We start from the raw sequence: 17,840 nt of genomic DNA on the forward strand, positions 1-17,840 counted from the left end.
TCTCTTGTTGATTTACCACATGAAGGAAAGATAGGAAGTGAAAAAAACACGAGATTCGAAGACCAACTATTTCATTTCCTGTTTTCAGGTTCACTGTAACTGAAGAGCTGCTGTGTGACGCCGCACGTCCGTTTTAAACATCACAAGTCTCGAGGATTTGAAAAAAATTGTTTTAATAAAAACGCTAAAAAGTGTGCGAAGCTGCTGTCTACGTGGACCGGTGCTGAAGTCTCGCGCCTCGCGGCCAAGAGGAGCTTGAGCTCAGCCAAATCCAGAGAAATGGCAACAAATGGCGCTAAAACCGTCACGGTGGACGGACAGGTGGCGATGGAGCTGAACGAGGTCATGACCCATGACAGATCCAAACCGGAGGAGATACAGGAGGAACCGAATGACGACAAGAAGAAGAAGAAGAAAAAGGATATTCCTGACAGAGAAACATGGGCGGGAAAGTTCGACTTCCTGCTGTCTTGTGTTGGATACGCCATTGGGCTCGGAAACGTGTGGAGATTCCCATACCTGTGTGGGAAAAATGGCGGAGGTAAGCAGCGCTGTGAATTACAATGAATCTTTAATGGGTTCCATCACTTAATGAGCCTTAATGAAAATTAGTTTAATGGTTTCCATTAGCGATCTTCTGGTTATTATTGAATGCCATTAGCACCCAATAAGGCCTTCTTTCATGGGTAGATGATTACCATCAGGAACCATCAGGAACACAAGCCATTAAACTACCATTACAGTCCACCAGAAACACATCAAACCCACCAGGATCCGGTAGAATTCTGTAATGGTTTCTAATGATTTCTGTAAAGGATGAACGTTTTGCTCAAGCTGACTGTTGAAGAAACATGGAGCTTCCCAAATCATCGCAGCACCAAGAGTATCATGAAATAGCTGGGTTTTTTAACTAGCTCAAGGAAAAAAAAGTCTTGAGGAAAAATCTCAAGAAAGTCAAACAGAAGAGTTGCTGTGATGTCAGCAAGAGGTTCCATGTTCATCATCTGAGCCAACCAACGCTAACCATGATTTAGTCCATGAGGACCAGCCCCTTGTTTGTTAGTGTAAGGCCATCTTAGGTGTATTATGGCTGCATAAAGTCAGATCATTCCAGACATCCTGTTTAAGAAACTGTTGGTTTTATGATAACTGTTGGTGTGATGATTACTTTTTTCCTATTATGCCTGATCATATGAAAAAAAAAAACCCAACATTTGAATAAAGTAAGAAAATTTCCACTAAACCCACCACTAATCATAACCTTAACTTTCACAGCGAATGTTCCAGGTCTTCAGAGTCGGGTTACACAGCTGCTAACGTGGAGTTTCTGTGCTTCGGATTATTAAAATAAATCTAAATCTAAATGAGTCTCATACATCACCAACATATTACTGCATGAACAGAGCAAGCTGTAATGATCATTAATCCCTGGTTTCATTTAACAAAATGGCTTCTACACTCATTATTCAGCAGCTCAGAGAATAGCACATGATCCAGCGCAGACTGTGGTCCAGTTACTCGAGCGCAACTTAACGACATCACAGGGCACTAAATCAAAGTGATGAATTTGTAATGCGTGTGCAGGATATAGGAGATTTTATTACACCTTTTCATTCTCTATTTTGATTTGTTGAATTAATAAAATAATATTAGTATTTATGTTAATTTGATGCGCTCTCCTGTAAAGAAAGCGTGCTCATGGTATGAAGGAGAATCTGACCGAGTGCTCATCTGCCACACTTACAGAGAAACTTCATTCATCACTTTATCCATAAAATAGTCACTCCTACAGATACAGATAAGCCACGTCTCTGAGGAAGAAACTTTTCATGGATTTTAAAGAGACAATATTATTAATTAATGAATAGAGTAATATTTGTGTCTTTATAACTGGTGTTTGAATCCTGATGTGTGGAAGTTCAGGATTAAATCTTCACCACATGTGCGTAACTCTACTCTGAGTTCTACTTGTGAAAGTGAATTTATTATCATTTTTAAATTAATATACCGTAACACCTCACAAGCTTTTCTGTGTGTATATGTATAAAATATGTCCTAACTCCACCCTTAATGTCTCCTTTAACCCCGCCCCTAACCCTAACCTTCATATTCTATCATATAACTTGACTTGTGTGAATTGTTTTGAATTTACAGATGGATAAATGACTGTAAGCTGATTTGTGTAGAGATTTGTGTCTTCTCTATTTGTATCCGCACAGGGGCCTTCTTGATTCCTTACTTTCTGACCCTCATATTTGCTGGAATGCCCTTGTTTCTCCTCGAGTGTTCACTCGGTCAGTACACGTCCATCGGTGGCCTCGGAGTGTGGAAGCTGGCGCCAATGTTCAAAGGTATAGCATCTGGAAATGAACATACACCATCAGAAAGCATTGCACATGTGAGGAATCATTTTCCATCGTAGTTGTGCTGGAAGCAGCCATTTAAAATTCTCATCAGAGAATTTCACATGAAGTAGAAATGGAAATAGATCTGGATCTTGGAAAAATGGTGTATCGAGGTTTTTAGGGGATGACAACATCTATTAATGTACAGGACAAGGCTGCATTTACATCATTTGGCAGGTGCCTGCATCTAGAGTGACTTACAGTTATAGCATTTTATACAACTGAGCAGTTGAGACTTAAGGGCCTTGCTCAAGGGCTCAGCAGTAGCAGCACTGGGATTTGAACTGACAACCTTCCAATCAGAAGTCCAATCTCATCTATTACATTTACCCACGCTCTTATCTACTGAGCTACCACTGGCCATTTGCGGAACATCTATACTCAACAAAAATAAAAACTTTACACTCGTTTCAAAGTCAATAATTTGAACATTTTGGAAAATAGGTTTGAAATAACGATTGTATTCAATTATCTTGTCATTAAAGATGCTATAGCATACAGATCATGTTTGTCATGGAATCGGTTCCACCGGAAATGCGACGACAATGTCCATGATCAAAAACTGTGAGTCACAACTTAATGAAATCATGTCAATATCGGGTGTGTCCTCCATGGGCGTTCACAACTGCGAAACAACGTCTCCTCATGGATTGGATGATGCGTCTGAACACAGCTTGGGGAATGCGCCGCCATATTTGTACCAACATGGCACCAAGCTCCTGCAAGTTCTGTGGAGGGTTCCTTACGGTCGGCTGTGGTGCCAGTTTGATGGAAACGTGTCTGGAGATTATGGACGGTCTGTCGACTGCATCCCATAACCCTCGCAACGTCAGTGACGGATGTTCCCGTATTCAGCATGCCAATGGCACGTTCACGCTGAATGTTTGACAGTCATGGCATTGCAAATTAACGAATAATTAACCATAAAACCTTGTTTTTCTGAGATGACACTCTACTCTGCTACCGTGAGATCAATTGCACGTGTATCAATAGGTCACGTCACTTGTGTCATGTGGAAACGTGATTTTAGCGTGCAGTGCTCTCGCACGTGCTACGTAGGCCTGACCAGTAGAATGAATGTATGACGTAATGCCCTTGACAATGCATTTAACCATAATCACAACAAGAACTCTTTCAAGAAAAGTTTCTAAACACTATTTGAAAAATAATGAGTGTCAAGTTTTTATTTTTGCTGAGTATACATAATTTGAAAGAATGTGCACAAGATGACGTCACTGCATCGGCTTCATACTTCTCTATAGTTCAAGGGATTTGAAGAAGAAGAGAAGAAACCTTTATGATACCATGAGTTATGCGATACAGGAGCAATAAACCTCTCAGAGTTGGGATTTGAGGTCGGACTTGGTGCAGCAAGCACTTTTACAAATAGAAGGGCAGTCGGAGAGCGTAGATCTCCACCAACAAGGACAATAGTTGATTCTTCAATTATATGCAAATCTGCAACTCCAGACACTTTATATATTTGGATGAGTCATACTTAACTTGCATTGATTTCGCAGCCTGTTTGTTTTACATTACGACATATTTTGAAAACCCTGTCCCTAAGTTACATTACATTACAGGCATTTAGCAGACAGTTTTATCCAGAGCAACATACAACAGGACCCTGGTATACCCACAGCAACCCGGGAAGCAGTTGGGGGTTCTGTGCCTTGCTCAAGAGCACTTCAGCCATTCCTGCTGGTCTAAGGAATCAAACCAGCAACCTTTTGGTCCCAAAGCTGCTTCACTAACCTTTAGGCCATGGCTTCCCTGCTGTGCTTCCCTCCAAGTGTTCCATGATGCCTTCTTTCTGTATTGTATTTGAGCAACTAGCCTACATGTGTATCCCAGAGCATTACTGGTACTGGTAATGTGGATTGTGATATGGAGTCTTCGTATTTCTACACTGGCTTTGTTTTGTCACTATTAAATGTTACTGCCATCTATTGGATTTTAAGATGCATGGTATTGAGTGCAGAAGTCCATCAAGGCCAAATGCCGTATCTCGCAATGTTAGTGAAAGAAAAACTAAATTCATGGATCCGCCCTGCTCCAAAATTCACTAAGTTCTTTCTTGGCCAATACTACAACCTTCCACCAAGTTTCATGGAAATTGGGAAATTGATAAGTTTTGTGCAATCCTGCTTACAGACAGATAAACAAACTGCACCAAAAAAAAGCAACTTTACAGAAATCCAGATGTAAATTCAGATCCTTAATCAACAATCCAGAGGCAACAGTGGTGAGAAAAAACTCCTTGAGATGATATGAGGAAGAAACCTCGACTCCAAAGGGAACTGTGCTCTTTTGGGTAATGCCGGATAGTGTGATTATAAATCATTACATTATACAGTTGAAGAAGAGTAAAGCAACACAGTGCAGACTGTGGTTACAGGAAGTGCAGTCTGAGAAGATTGTGAATGAGGTCGTTTTCAGAGTTGAATCCACACCCAGGACTGATTCTGTGCTTGTTTTGGAACGCAGATCATAATCGCATGTTTGTGTTCATATCAAAGAAGTTCTTCCTTCTTTCCTTTCTTCCTCCAGTCCTGTGAAGGGCTAGTTTTACATATTGATCTAAAAGGTGTTCCGTCTCCTCCGCTGACCGTAACAACACTTTCCTCACCATCACCAAACTTCAAACAGGAAGTAACGTGACCAGCTGAACTAATCCTGTAACTCTGCACACAGTGATGAGAATGGATCAATTCAACACAGGATATGAATCGCACCATGACTCTGTTGAAGCAAGCTTGTGATCACTATTTTCAAGAGGACCAAGGAATCAGATGTCTGGAGCTCAAAAACAGCTTTCATTTCACCAATCATACTGGACTCTCGGCCCTGGGTCTGGAAAAATCCTCAAGTGTGAAAATGGCCTGCTAAGAGTCCTGGGATGAGGACAGGACGGTCTTTATGATTAAGTACATTACAGGCATTTAGCAGACACTTTTATCCAGGGCAATTTACAACATCAAACCTGGGGAGCAGTTGGGGGTTGGGTGCCTTGTTCAAGCCATTCCTGCTGGTCTAGGGAATCAAACTTGTAACCTTTTGGTCCCAAAGCTGCTTCTCTAACCATTAGGCCATGGTGGCTATGTAGCTAAGCAACAGTTCTTATTTACAAATCAACAGTAACCGGGTGCACTTAAACACACGCGTGACCACATGACTGTTTGAACTCTGGGTCGAATTCTGGTACATGTTTAGCTTCACAGTTTCAACAGTTCTTCTTTTGCTTTGTAAACTCCACACTTTGGAAGCCCTAAACGTAACTGCTCTCAGTTTTAGACATTCCACAAAGACTGTAGTTTTAATGCACATACAATTGCACCATGTAAAAAGTCTTCGTATTGCTCACATTGGATGGACGTTATCCCCCCCCCCCCCCCCCCCCCCCCCATGTACGCAGGAGTCGGCCTCGCTGCAGCCGTGCTCTCCTTCTGGCTCAACATTTATTACATCGTCATCATCGCTTGGGCTTTGTACTACCTGTACAACTCCTTCACCACTGTAAGTAACACACGTCTCATCTGCTTCATCGTGCAGGCTCTTCCCAGCACTTTAATACAAAATCAACTCGATTTCACTTTTATTTTTATTTGAGGAACTTCCCTGGAAATCCTGCAACAATCCCTGGAACACAGAGAGATGTTTCACAAACTACAGCATTGTAAACACCACCAACCTGACCAGCGCCGTGGTGGAGTTTTGGGAGTAAGAGCTTGCAAGAAATGTTTTTTACCATTTTCTGACTTAAACAATGCACTCTGTTGTTTTGTGTTTAATCAGAAGGTTCATCACGTGACCTCAAGCTTGTATTTCCACCTCTTCAGCTCGTTATACCGTTCCTAAACACCGCACTGCTTTAGGATCAACTAGCCAAGCTGAAGATATCTTCAGCAATACAATGGATATTTAAAAAAGTTTACACACTCCTGTTAAAATAGCAGGTTTTTGTGATGTCCTTATAAGCATCCTTGGGTTAAATTTATATTAATCAAAATTGTTGTTGTTGATAATGATGATGATGATGTAAGAAAAATTAACCCAAGATAATACACATCAGATCTTTATTCCACCTTCACTCTGACACAGCAACCAACAACATTCAGGTGAAAAACAAACAGAAATGTTTTAGGAAGTAAAAAAAAGGGAAAAAGCTTACATTAATCTGCTTGCACAAGTATGTGCACCCTTTTATAATGAGGCATGTGACTGTGCTCAAATTCAGAAACTCGTGTTCAAAAACAATTATCATACACTGAAGTGATTGTGATTAACCCCAAATAAAGATCCATCCATCCATCCATCCATCCATTTTCTACTGCTTATCTGGATCTGTGTCGCGGGGGTAGCAGCCTAAGCAGAGCAGCCCAGACTTTCCTCTCCCCGGCCACCTCCACCAGCTCTTCCAGGGGAATACCAAGGCGTTCCCAGGCCAGCCGACAGATGCAATCTCTCCGGCATGTCCTGGGTCTGCCCTGGGGTCTCCTCCCAGTGGGGCATGCCCAGAGAACCTCCCTTGGGAGGCATCCAGGGGGCATCCTAACAAGGTGCCCAAACCACCTCAACTGACTCCTTTCAATGTGGAGGAGCAGCGGTTCTACTCTGAGTCTTTCCCGAATGACCAAGCTTCTCACCCTGTCTCTAAGGGACAGCCTGCAGGGAAAACTCATTCCTATTGTAATGATCTGATTAAAGATCAGCTGTTTTTGTACAATTTTCTTCACATCTTCTTGGTTTCATCTGACTACTGTAGCTGTGGTCCTCAAAGAGCTGAAAAAAGCATGTATGGACTCTCACTGTGGAAAGGTATTGATCAGGAAAGGGGGACAAAAGCATTTTTGAAACATTATATTTACCATGGAACACTGTGAACGCCATCATCAACCTGTGGAGAAAATGGAGGACCACAGTGATCTCACCAAGAACAGCACATTCCTCCAAAACTGACAAAAGGACAAGAAGAACACTTATCAGGGACGCTTCTATGGGTTGGGTGGCTAGACTGAAGCTCTGCCTCAAGAAAAATACATCTAAGCTCGCCTATATTTTGCCAAAGCTTACATACAGTTATTCTGAATATATGCTGTCTTACTTTTGCACAAAATATCTTTTAGAATTATGTCCAAAACCTGCAGTTTTAACAGGGGTGTGTAAACTTTTATATCTGCTGTATTGCTAAAGACATAACCTTAGTTAGGTTAGCTAATGCGAAAGCAATGCTGTGTTTAGGAAGCTGGATTTACGGGGTGTGTGGGCTTTTTATATCGACTAGAGGTACTTGACATCAAGATCTGACCAAGATCATACAACCTAGCTAATCTTTGTCTGATTATTCTCATCTCATTATCTGTAGCCACTTTATCCTTCTACAGGGTCGCAGGCGAGCTGGATCCTATCCCAGCTGACTACGGGCGAAAGGCGGGGTTCACCCTGGACAAGTCGCCAGGTCATCACAGGGCTGACACATAGACACAGACAACCATTCACACTCACATTCACACCTACGCTCAATTTAGAGTCACCAGTTAACCTAACCTGCATGTCTTTGGACTGTGGGGGAAACCGGAGCACCCGGAGGAAACCCACGCGGACACGGGGAGAACATGCAAACTCCGCACAGAAAGGCCCTCGCCGGCCACGGGGCTCGAACCCGGACCTTCTTGCTGTGAGGTGACAGCGCTAACCACTACACCACCGTGCCGCCTCGTCTGATTATTACAGTACAGAATTAAAAGAAGTTTGTATGTTTGTTAGTGAGCTAGTTAACATTAGTTAAACTAGCCTATTGTACTATTCAACCAAATTAGGTGCAAAATTAAAATATAACTCTTTGAATGTGTTTGAATGTGTTAATACAGACGCAATGTGCATAACATCACTGACGGTTTGGAGAAACCGGGGCAGATCCGTGTCCCGCTAGCAATAACTCTGGCCATCGCTTGGGTTCTCGTGTACTTCTGCGTCTGGAAAGGTGTTCGCTGGACTGGAAAGGTGAGTAACTTTCATGTGAAAATCATTAAACTATTGTGTGAGTTCAGTGAGATCAGTAATGTTTTAGCTTTGGCCAGGGACGGAGTTTTTCAGTGTCAGAAATGTCTGATTAACGTCTCAGAGTGTGAGCGCTGCTATAATCCTCGTCTAAAGTCCACCAATAGGAGGACGACGAACTCACGGGACACCTACAGTGAGAAGATCTGATATTCAACTTCTGAGTACACTAGAATGGAAAGCTATCATCTAGTGATGACCCCATTAAAACACTGAACTGAAACATCTTCAGAATGACTGATGATATCCTGACGATGTGTTGCTGTTGTTGTTTTTTTACAACATCTACTCATTCTAATGTGATATTTTCCTCTGTGACGTGTAAACTACATTGTATTTGTAGGTTGTGTATTTCTCGGCCACCTACCCCTACTTCATGTTATTTATTCTGTTCCTCCGTGGAGTCACACTTCCAGGAGCGAAAGAAGGAATTCTGTTCTACATCACACCTGATTTTGAGAAGCTTAAAGAGTCTGAGGTAATTTCAAATGATTTAGAGATAGAAACAAATAAAGATCAAGCAGATCGGACATGGGAGGTTTATGTGATTCGCCTCATTGTTCTCTCAGGTCTGGCTGGATGCTGCGACTCAGATCTTTTTCTCGTATGGTTTGGGGCTTGGTTCTCTGATCGCACTCGGCAGCTACAACCGTTTCAACAATAACATTTACAGGTACGACAAGACAATGCGAAGGGTTTGTTTCATCATCTGTCAGCTGGTGCGCAGGTTCCATTGTTACCGAGAGTGAATATTTTGCTGTGTTTGAGCTTACAAACTAATAAACATGTAAAGGGTTGCACGGAGTTAGTTTCAGGATAAAACTAAAGAGCCATTGGGTTGAATTTGAGCTCTAGAAGTTAGAATATGAACCACAAAAACACTTAATTGATTTATTTAACACAAAGCCACGCCTCCTAAAATTCTTTTTAGAAGGCAGAGTTTACCCACATTTGTTTATTACATGGTAGCCGCGGGGTCTTAAAAGTCTTAAAAAAGTCTTAAATTTAATATTCCAAAATTAAGGCCTTAAAAAGTCTTAAATTGCTTTGCCCAAGTCTTAATTTTTTAAACAAAGGTCTTAAATTTACTCATACTATTCTACAATGTGCAAACGTGGGTTTTGCGTAACATCAGTGAATTTCTTGGAGTATGCACAAAGAAAGAAATAATATGGATACATTTTCGCGCCAGCACAATCGTCATAGTCCGTGGTGGAGAGGAGACTCCGCGAATCGCAGAGTGGGGAAGTGTCGTTTTAATCAGCAGTGGCTTTCAGATGAAAGATATCGTGACTGGGTGAGGGAGGTTCCTGGAAGCGACGTTGAAGCAAGATGCTGTGTTTGTCGAAAGACCTTCAAGTTGTCCACTATAGGTCATTTCGCTTTAGAGTCTCACATGAAGAGCTCAAAGCACATTGCATCTGCCCTCCACCGCCACCAGCCCATCGCTCAGTTCTGCACGGTTCAATCTCCGAATGCACCTGGAGTTGGCACTAGCACCACTGTCGAACGTCAGCAGCATCAGCCAAGCCAGACATCATCGGCAAGGCTAGCAACAACACAAGGGCCGAGCAGTGGCATGATGGGTGTCGGTGGAACCCCGACACTTCGGGCAGAGGTGCTCTGGATTTTAAAAACAATTACGGAACACCACTCGTACAGCTCGAATGAGGGCATAAGCAAACTCTTTAAGGCTGTGTTCCCAGACTCGGAAGTCACTACAACATTCTCCTGTGGAAAAAACAAAACGTCTTACAGAACAAAATTCGGTCTTGCTCCTTATATAACGAAGGAGTTGGTCAAAGACGTTAACGAGGCAAGTGGTGGATTTCTCTCGTTGTGTCTCTTATCTATCCACCTCCACATCTATGTCTTCCCTCCCTCCCTTGTTTACTAGGAGTATTTACATTTATTTTTATTCTTCAAAATGTAAAATGGTTGAAGCAAGTTGAATGCTGGGAAACTAAGACAAAGAGTTTGTCTGTTTATCATCTCTGGTCGTAATTAGTTTAGAGACCGTTCTTTAGGCCTGGAGTTGGGCCCTCAGTTTGGCTTTTTGGCTGGTGAGTGCACACCATTGTACCAATGTATTGGTATGCCAATTGCATTTTTGTGCACCTTTAAGAGACTTTCGGCTTACCTCTTTTCTATCGATCTGTCTATCTCTATCTCTCTTCCCATCTGTCCCCCTCATCTCTTATCTATCTATGCCCCTCTGTATCTCTCTCCCTCCCTCGTTTACAAGGGTACAAAATGTAAAATGGTTGAAGCAAGTGCTGGGAAATTAAGACAAAGAGTTTGTCTGTTTAGAGTGTTGTGAATGTTTTGATATTTTATTTTAAAAAAATACACCCACATCACTTTTTTATTTTAAGTATCATCTCTGGGTGCATGGTCATAATTAGTTCAGAGACAGTTCTTTAGGCCTCGAGTTGGGCCCTCGGTTTGGCTTTCTGACTGGCGAGTGCACACCTTTGGCATTAATGTGTTGGTATGCCAATTGCATTTTTGTGTACCTTTAAGGCCATGACGTGGACCCTACGTTGTGCTCCTTTCTTCCAGGTTTAGACTTGTTTTTTTGTCTTGAATGTGAAGATTTGACAAGCAATGCACATAATGACTTAAGTTTATAACTTTTATAATAAAAGTATTTTTACTTGAAACATTTATCATTATTGTGAATTTGATCTGGTGTTCTACGACCGCATAATGGGCGCGATGTAGGTCTTAATTCTCATTTAAGTCATCTTAAAAAGGTCTTAAAAAAGTCTTAAATTTATGGTGGTCAAACCTGGGGAAACCCTGTATTAGCCAGCGGGCTCACCTCCCGAGGTCTTGTTCAACTCGGTTAGATTGGACAAATTTATAAGGATGCAAAATACTGACTCACCACAAATATACAGATTTACTGATGCGACAATTGATTTAAATATTTTAGCAGTTTTTAACTTTAATGATGCCATCACCTGTCGAGGATAAATATAGCTAAAATCAGCTTCATCCCTTTTCTCAGTCTGATCATTTATCCATCCTGGAATAGTAGGTTTTACTTTTGTTTCATTTTATTTTTTTCCACTTTTTTTTATTTTCCCATCTGGTGATGCTTTGGTTTAGCACAGAATTCTACCATGCTTGTGTTTGAAAAGCTTTAGCCTGTGTGTGTTTAATAGTTTTTTTTCTAGTGAACAATCCACATGTTTTAATTAGTTATGTTTTATCAAATGCCCCAAAATTTCTATTTTATTTATTTGTCATAGTAAGAACAAAAAATATTGAGGAGTGTAATTTAAAACCACAGTCAAATAAAAACTCATGGCTGTTTTATTGGAACTATTAAAAAAATCCAGAAAATAAAATACATGACAGTTTTAACAGCAATGAATTCTCATTCACAGGGACTTGTTTGGCGGACGCTCCACATAAACAGATTAAAAAATGTTTGATGGAAAAAATGTGATCTAATATTTTTTTAAAAAGGTGCCATGAGGGAGTGAACTTTGTCATGTTCGAGAGTTTTAGGCAGTAAAAAGACAACTTGACTGGTGACAGTTATTGTTGTAGAACTCAAGACCGGTCTCAAGACCAGTTTTTGAAGGTCTCGGTCTCGTCTCGGAATCGACCGCATTTTTACTCAGCCTTGTCTCAGTCTTGGACTTAAAGGACTTGGGATTTTATTTCAAGACCACAACTGTTGGGATTTCACTAAACTGCCTGTGCACTGTCTAATTAATTTGTTAACATCGTTACTGTGATTGGATGTAAAACTTCCTGCTTCAAATGCAACCAATTTGAAATTTTCATTACTGTTCATGGCCGTCACTCCTCCCCCACCCCCCTTCACACCCACTGGTCTGGTCCTGGTGTTGACTCAAACTTGCCCAACTTTGATCTTGGTCTTGACTTCATCTCAATCCCTCAAAGTCTTGGTCTTTTCTTGGTCTCGATACACTCTGGTCTCAGTTTAGGTGGTCTTGACTACAACCCCGATTCCAAAAAAGTTGGGACAAAGTACAAATTGTAAATAAAAACGGAATGCAATGATGTGGAAGTTTCAAAATTCCATATTTTATTCAGAATAGAACATAGATGACATATTAAATGTTTAAACTGAGAAAATGTATCATTTAAAGAGAAAAATTAGGTGATTTTAAATTTCATGACAACAACACATCTCAAAAAAGTTGGGACAAGGCCATGTTTCCCACTGTGAGACATCCCCTTTTCTCTTTACAACAGTCTGTAAACGTCTGGGGACTGAGGAGACAAGTTGCTCAAGTTTAGGGATAGGAATGTTAACCCATTCTTGTCTAATGTAGGATTCTAGTTGCTCAACTGTCTTAGGTCTTTTTTGTCATATCTTCCGTTTTATGATGCGCCAAATGTTTTCTATGGGTGAAAGAGACGTCGTCTGGATGGGAGCATATGTTGCTCTAGAACCTGGATATACCTTTCAGCATTGATGGCGTCTTTCCAGATGTGTAAGCTGCCCATGCCACACGCACTAATGCAACCCCATACCATCAGAGATGCAGGCTTCTGAACTGAGCGCTGATAACAACTCGGGTCGTCCTTCTCCTCTTTAGTCCGAATGACACGGCGTCCCTGATTTCCATAAAGAACTTCAAATTTTGATTCGTCTGACCACAGAACAGTTTTCCACTTTGCCACAGTCCATTTTAAATGAGCCTTGGCCCAGAGAAGACGTCTGCGCTTCTGGATCATGTTTAGATACGGCTTCTTCTTTGAACTATAGAGTTTTAGCTGGCAACGGCGGATGGCACGGTGAATTGTGCTCACAGATAATGTTCTCTGGAAATATTCCTGAGCCCATTTTGTGATTTCCAATACAGAAGCATGCCTGTATGTGATGCAGTGCCGTCTAAGGGCCCGAAGATCACGGGCACCCAGTATGGTTTTCCGGCCTTGACCCTTACGCACAGAGATTCTTCCAGATTCTCTGAATCTTTTGATGATATTATGCACTGTAGATGATGATATGTTCAAACTCTTTGCAATTTTACACTGTCGAACTCCTTTCTGATATTGCTCCACTATTTGTCGGCGCAGAATTAGGGGGATTGGTGATTCTCTTCCCATCTTTACTTCTGAGAGCCGCTGCCACTCCAAGATGCTCTTTTTATACCCAGTCATGTTAATGACCTATTGCCAATTGACCTAATGAGTTGCAATTTGGTCCTCCAGCTGTTCCTTTTTTGTACCTTTAACTTTTCCAGCCTCTTATTGCCCCTGTCCCAACTTTTTTGAGATGTGTTGCTGTCAGGAAATTTCAAATGAGCCAATATTTGGCATGAGATTTCAAAATGTCTCATTTTCGACATTTGATATGTTGTCTATGTTCTATTGTGAATACAATATCAGTTTTTGAGATTTGTAAATTATTGCATTCCGTTTTTATTTACAATTTGTACTTTGTCCCAACTTTTTTGGAATCGGGGTTGTACATCACTAGTGACAGTCAACCTGACTGGACTGGTTAGTTGCTTACTGGTGACTGCAGTCATCTTCGAATGTTTTGATGGATTGTTCGATGTAATGTTCTTCATTAACACCTCCATTTTGTCTAGCGATGTTTACCATGTCGTTTAAGACCCCTCATTTGACTAATGTAAGAGGATATGAATAAACATGAGCAATTTGTGCCTAGAATTAGTGTGTAATTAAACCTCAGCACTGTCGGTACATAATTAATTCATTCTTCCATGGCTGGAATTAGTACCCTGCAGTTCAGCCGTGAATATATTTAATGCCTGTATTTTCCTCTTTCCGGCAGAGACTCAGTCATTGTGTGCCTTATAAACTCATCCACTAGTATGTTTGCTGGATTTGTCATTTTCTCCATTGTGGGTTTCATGGCTCACGTGACTAAGAGACAGATAGCTGATGTAGCTGCTTCAGGTAACTCAATCACCTCTTTATAGTGTTGTACAATAATTCCTGTCACATGACTCACTGGTGGATTTACTTTTATGCTTCGTGCTTCTTCTTCTTCTTCTTCTTCAGGTCCAGGCTTGGCATTTTTAGCATATCCTGAAGCCGTGACACAGTTACCCATCTCCCCGCTGTGGGCCATCCTCTTCTTCTCCATGCTGCTCATGCTGGGAATCGACAGCCAGGTGATGTCACTCAGCAAATATTCTGATCACAATATTCAGGGTCTGGGACTTAAGTATAAAAGTTGCCTCTTTACATTTATGTGAGAGAAATTCCTCATATACAGAGTTGGGGTATGCAGCTGCTTAAGATTATTTATCTGAAACATTTATATTATTACAATCACCTGCGTGTAGTTCAGAGTTTTCAACAGCATCTAGGCCATTGCCTTTAAACATAATCACTTACAGGGGCAAGACAAGATAAAGCAGCTTGAGTAAATTTATTCTTGAGTCTACCTGCAGTTACATTCACCAAACCCATTAATCAGGAGCGTGCTTGTGATGTGATTAAAACACAGCCGACATCACATTTGTCAGAGAAGCACACAGCTGGTGGATGCAGATGCAGTTTAGAGTTTGTTGGATGCAGGCAGACAAAATCCAAAACGTGAGGCAAAAGAGGAGTCAAAAGCAGGCAAGAGTCAGGCGATCAGCAAACAGCATAGACAGGTCAAAGTACAAGAGAGTGAAAACCAGGAACTAAGAAAAGTAATTTAAAAACCAGGTGAAGACCACGAGAATATAAGGCATTGTATGATCATGCTTAATGAACACTGAGCGTTACTTTGCGAAGTCCTTGCCATGGTGAGTGTGCGTATAGGCTGTAATTGAGTCCAGGTGAGTGCAATTAGTTATCAGGTGACTCTGAGCATGAGAGAGTTCTGAGTGGATTCCTGTGAATACATGACAGAACCCCTTCCCAAGGAGCTTATACCAGGACTGGACAAATTTCTTGGATGTCCCCGGGGTGAGGGCCTGTTTTTTCAGGATAGTTAGTGTGGAATTCTTGGCAAAGTAAGGTGTCAAGGATGTGGGGGGATGTTTGTGGCTAGCAGTCCTGGATTGACAGGGTCCAATGAATCAATGAAATGTTATACAGATTGGACCACCATGCCACAGCTGACTCTCTCTCTCTCATGTTCCATGTGAAACGTGGGAGAGAGTTGATTGTGGCATGGTGGATCAACAAAGTCTATCACTTTGTTGATTTCTTGGAGAATCTTGTCGAGGCCAGTGTATTTGCCATTAAGTTTCTTATTCCCATGAATTTTGTCCTTCATGCACAGCCAGATCCGGTCACCAGGATTGTACTGGGGAGTTTCTACCCAAAGCATTTGGTTCTGTGAGCCACCTGTTCCTTATGTGTGCTTATGTGTGTTCTCCCCCACATGTTCACTGCATCTGAACCAGTTGTCCATGACAGGGGCCTCTGTGAGAGTAGCTTTCCATGGGAACAGGGCTGGCTGGTAACTGAGCACACACTGGAAAGGAGTAAGGTTGGCGGAAAGCAGAGTGATGTAGATAATTTTGGGTGTACTAAGCCCATGGGAGAAACCATGCCCAATCCTCTAGATTCTCAAAGCAAAATGCCCACAGAAAACAACCAGTCTCTTTGTTGGCTCTCTTTACTCGACTGTTGGCCTCAGTGTGATACCCAGAGGTGAGGCTGATGGAAACTCCCAGTTTTTTCATGAAACCAGACTATTATCATCATTAACATTTTGTGGCCTCAGCTGAGATTTCCCACATAATCTGGTTTCACACATTGTTGTGGGCCATGGTGATGGGCAGATTCCACCTTTATACTGGTGTCCCTTGTAATGGTGTCAGGAAACATTAGCTTTCTTCCTTGAGAAGGTTTCCTTAAAAGGAGGTCTGAGATCATTTCACCCTTTATCCAAAATGCCTGGCCTGCAAACTGGGCTCTGCATTGAGCATGATGTGCTGAGAGGGGTGGAAGATCTCTATATATTGGGCTAGGGTGTAGTGTTACTTCCATGAGATATTTTGTACTCTCCTTAGGAGGCTGATGTAGCATCCATCAACTCTTTTAATCTCCTTTGCTTTGAGTGTCCATGTCTCCGAGCCATAAAGCAGTATTGGAAGTATAACCACTTTGAAGAGGTTGTGCTTGATGTTATTTGATAGATTACTTCTCCAGATTTTATCTAGTTTGTTGCAAGCATCCCACACTTGTCCCTTGCATGTTCTAAAGTCCTTTACAGAGTGTATGGTGTAAAAGCTGAGGTACTTAAAATCATCAATGTATTTTAAGCCTTTGCATGAGAAAGCATTTACTGATGCATCTGGAATGGAGGAAATAAACTCAGTCTTGGTTTGCTGCTGCCTCCTCTAATGCACAAAGAAGATCTTCCGCATTCTCTACTGTATCAGTTCTGATAGCCAGATTGTTTTCATAGTCCAGGTCAGTCAAATGAACGGGGAGGTTGATGCCTAATATTCTGGGTTGTGGATAAGGAGAACTTTCTGGGTGACACAGTGGTGTAGTGGTTAGCATTGTCGCCTCACAACAAGAAGGTTCCAGGTTCGAGCCTCAAACCAACAGGGGCCTTTCTGTGTGGAGTTTGCATGTTCTCCCTATGTCTGCGTGGGTATCCTCCGGGTGCGCCGGTTTCCCCCACAGTTCAAAGACATGCAGATTGGGTAAAACATCCAGCCATTGGGTTTGTACTTGACAGTGCATTCTTAGTACTGGTCCCAAGCCCAGATAGATTGAGGAGGGTTGTGTCAGGAACAGCATTCGGTGTAAAACCTATGCCAAATCAAATATGCAGAACAGATCTGCTGTGGCAACCCTGAATGTACAGAAGTAGCTGAAAGAAAAAGGATAAGGAGACCTTTCTCATGATGTTTATCGAGGGAGATACACAGGACATTGTCAAGGACTATAATGAACAGGAAAGGTGCCACATTGTTGCCCTGAAGAATACTAGACATGATGTCAAAACATTCAGTTTCACCATCAGGGCTGAGGATGCTTGTTCTTGAGTCTTTGTAAATCACCTTAATAGCACAGATGATTTCCACTACAATTATGTATAACTTCAGGAACTCAAACATGACTTTCTTTCCTTTCCACTGAATCAAACGCCTTCTTGAACACTACAAACACTAGTTTCATTTCCCTGTTGGCATTACACATCTCTTCAATAATATGCCTGAGGGATAAGATCTGTGAAATCATGGCTCTACCTCTCCTGAACCCATTCTGGTTTCTTCTAAGGACTGGATCAAGTGGGGTTACTAGTCTGTTGAGGATAAGTTTGTTGTATACTTTCGACACTATGACCGTGAGGTTGATTCTGTGGTAATAAAATGGGTCTGAGAGAGGTTGTTATTGCTGGGTCAGACTATACTCTTGAGGTGAACTGGGTGCCATGATCACTACATCTTCAGGGAT

The 17,840-nt window shown here is 41.7% G+C and overlaps 1 protein-coding gene across 1 annotated transcript in view; it reads left to right on the top strand.

Annotated features, from left to right (window-relative positions):
* The first annotated feature begins 279 nt into the window (after positions 1-279).
* Positions 280-17,840, top strand: part of slc6a1a (solute carrier family 6 member 1a) — a 39,125-nt gene continuing 21,564 nt past the window's right edge. Inside the window, exons 1-9 of the mRNA XM_060937088.1 lie at positions 280-541; positions 2,220-2,351; positions 5,821-5,921; positions 6,016-6,125; positions 8,276-8,408; positions 8,809-8,943; positions 9,035-9,138; positions 14,257-14,381; positions 14,487-14,599. Coding sequence (XP_060793071.1) covers positions 280-541; positions 2,220-2,351; positions 5,821-5,921; positions 6,016-6,125; positions 8,276-8,408; positions 8,809-8,943; positions 9,035-9,138; positions 14,257-14,381; positions 14,487-14,599 — 1,215 coding nt within the window. The remainder of the gene's footprint in view (positions 542-2,219; positions 2,352-5,820; positions 5,922-6,015; positions 6,126-8,275; positions 8,409-8,808; positions 8,944-9,034; positions 9,139-14,256; positions 14,382-14,486; positions 14,600-17,840) is intronic.

The sequence above is a fragment of the Neoarius graeffei genome, chromosome 13, assembly GCF_027579695.1.
Source record: "Neoarius graeffei isolate fNeoGra1 chromosome 13, fNeoGra1.pri, whole genome shotgun sequence".
Lineage (NCBI taxonomy): Eukaryota > Metazoa > Chordata > Actinopteri > Siluriformes > Ariidae > Neoarius > Neoarius graeffei.